This window comes from Rhinopithecus bieti, unplaced genomic scaffold (genome assembly GCF_001698545.2).
Source record: "Rhinopithecus bieti isolate Rb0 unplaced genomic scaffold, ASM169854v2 scaffold_33474, whole genome shotgun sequence".
Lineage (NCBI taxonomy): Eukaryota > Metazoa > Chordata > Mammalia > Primates > Cercopithecidae > Rhinopithecus > Rhinopithecus bieti.
In genome coordinates, this window is record NW_016814460.1 from 247,715 (window position 1) to 250,392 (window position 2,678).

The window sequence follows — 2,678 nt, forward strand, 5'->3', positions numbered from 1 at the left end:
TTTTTTTTTTTTTTTTTTTTTAGAGACAGGGTCTCACCATGTTGCCCAGGCTGGTCTCAAACTCCTGGGCTCAAAGAATCCACCCATCTTGGCCTCCAAAGTGCTAGGATTACAGGTGTGAGTCACTGTGCCCAGCCACTACCTAGAGCTCTTTATATCTCATCCACTCTGTCTCTTTCTTCCTGTCTCTGTCCATGCCACACGTGTCTATCTTTGTCTTAACCCCTCTCTCTGGAACACTATGTCTGACATCTTTCTCCTTCTCTGTCTGTCGGTCTCTCTCACCGTGTCTCATCTATGTAGACGGCTTCCAGCAGAGAAGCTGTGTACTCCAGATTTTTCTTCAGCTCCTCGATGTTTACCTCCCCATTCTCCAACTGCTTCACCATGTAGCGCAGCCTGCAGGGAGCAGATACAGAGAGGCTGCTTAGGCACAGCTACCTTATCATGAGAACAGGATACCCCCTAATAAGGTACATTTTACAGAAACATCCTCAGTCTTTCATAAACAGTTAATAATTCCAACATTAATGATAATAGCAGCTAATGTTCCTTTTTAAATCTCAGGCTATTGCCACTGCCTGTATTAAGTTTATCTACACCCAAAGTTTAATGCCAGGTTTTTCTGCTCCATCATCCCCACCACCAGCTGACCTCTCAAAAGCTCTTTAGTCAGTGCTTAGTCTTGTTTAAAATGCCAGGGCCCAGCAGAATTAGGCAGGTACAAGCCCCTGGAGTTATGTTTTTAGGATGATCTGTTTCATAGCCTGAATAATCAAGAGTTGAAACTGCTTATTTCTCCCATGGGAGAGGGCTTTGGGGTCAACAGCAATCAAGATAGCCCCCAAGAGTATTTCATTGTCTCTTGGTCATGGTGTGGGGGTGGGGGTTACATGTCCACAGCCCCTGTGTGCCTGGGAGGGATGGCAAAAGCACAGAACAAAGACAAATCTGAATGCTTTCGCCTGGCCTCTCTCCATGCAGGCAAAGCTAATGGATTATGATTCCAGAATCCATCAACCAGGACAAAGCCAGGTTAACCCCTGCCTTTCCAGTCTTACACCAGAGAGAACCTCTGACAGAGTTATCTACCCACCCCCTGCCTCTGTCCCCACCGAAGCTTCCTCCAGGATAAAAGTGGTGGGGTGGGCCCAGGGATCTCACTCACTGGATGCTTTGCCTGAAGGCACAATCACCTCATGTTTTACACTTACGAATTCTGGGGTTTGATGATTAACTGGGAGACTTCTTAGAAGTCTGGTGAGTTCAGCCCAGGCAGTCACAAAGCAAACAAAGCTCTTCAGACGGTGATTTTAATGAAAGCAGGTAAACATTCCTTTCTCTCCTTTCCTTCACCCTGCCCCACCCACCTAAAACCAACGGGGGCTGAAATGGTGGCCATCCTAATTCCCCACTGAGAGGGGCTTCAAAAACTCAAGGTCACCCTATGAGTCAGGGAGAAGAGAATGAGTCAGGGACCAGAGGCTGAAATTAGCATCAATTCCCAGGGATGCCGGGAGAGGGAGAACAATGGCGTTCCTGAACAGAAGTAGCTCTAGAATCCCAGGGTCTCAGCAGCTTTGGAATCGGGGTGCCCAAAGTAGCCAGCCCCAGGAAGCATCACAGGCCAGTTCTCACCTCAGGGCCTAGCAGTCCTGGACAACACATCTGAGAGCAAATGGGACAGAAGGGAAAGTGGCAGAGAAGTTGGAGTGCTATCCTCAAATCTCACTTCCAGCCTTCCTGCTGCACCGTCTCCAAGTGGAAACAGCAGGTTGTTTAACAAGGAAGAGGATGATTTTAGTAAAGCTCAGCCCCAGCTCCAGCTTCATTAGGGAGGAGGAACAGAGGCGAGATGTCATAAAAGGCTTTCCCAGCTAAATGAGCTGGAAAGGGGCTATGAGCCAGTATCTCCCAGAGTACCCGGCCCAGAGATCACAGAACAAAGAGGTATGCTTTGCCTTTGGTGCCCAGGCACAAGCTGGGGCTTCCCTCTGCCAATAAGTCCCCATAGCCAGAGACCCTCAAATCTGGGGACATAAAACCCAAAAAGGAAGGAAGGCCTCTTCTTCTGCCTATAGTTCTCTCTCTCTCCCCCAGATTCCCACCCCAGCCTTCTGCTTCATTTGGCCCTTTTTACAAAAACTTTCCCCAGGGTCAATGCCCATCACCAAAGTTCTTCCAGTTCCCTTCTCGACCCACCTTTTGAAACCCACATCCCAGCACTGGCTCCCAAAGTGAGCAGCCACGCCCACGGCACTTATTTGCATGTATTTGCATAATCGCTAACAATGCTGCCAGCTCTACATTTTTAAAAGTGCTTTCTCCTACATTACCTCATTTTATCCTCACAATGGGCCTATGAAGGAGGGAGGCGGGGAAGGAATTGCCATTCCCATTTACAATGCAGAAACCAAGGCTCAGGAGGCAGCTTTGGTGAGATGTATCCAGCAGCAGCACGAGTCTGGGAGGCAGGAATCCTGGATTCAAAGCTAGTACTTCCTGCTGTGAGCCTTTGAGCAAGTCACTGTTAATCAGTACTTATTAAAATGTGGTCTGTAGACCACCAGCATCAGAATCACCTTGGATCCATGCAAAAAATATAGATTCTAAGTCTAATTCCACAGCATTTCTGAGGGTACAGTCCAGGGATCTGCTTTTTTTTTTTTTTTTTTTTT

General features: G+C 47.8%; 1 protein-coding gene across 11 annotated transcripts in view; it reads right to left on the reverse strand.

Annotated features, from left to right (window-relative positions):
* PDE1B (phosphodiesterase 1B) overlaps positions 1 to 2,678 on the reverse strand; it is a 35,086-nt gene that overhangs the window by 13,300 nt on the left and 19,108 nt on the right. For 9 of the 11 annotated variants that reach the window (XR_001881284.1, XR_001881283.1, XM_017851040.1 and 6 more), the window contains one exon: positions 286 to 399. Coding sequence is in view for 7 of the 11 variants with exons in the window: in XM_017851040.1 (XP_017706529.1) it covers positions 286 to 399 (114 nt within the window). In the remaining 4 variants the exon portion in view is untranslated. Of the gene's footprint in view, positions 1 to 285; positions 400 to 1,638; positions 1,851 to 2,202; positions 2,218 to 2,678 lie in introns of those variants that run through there. The other 2 variants (XM_017851046.1, XM_017851044.1) reach the window with 2 other exon arrangements.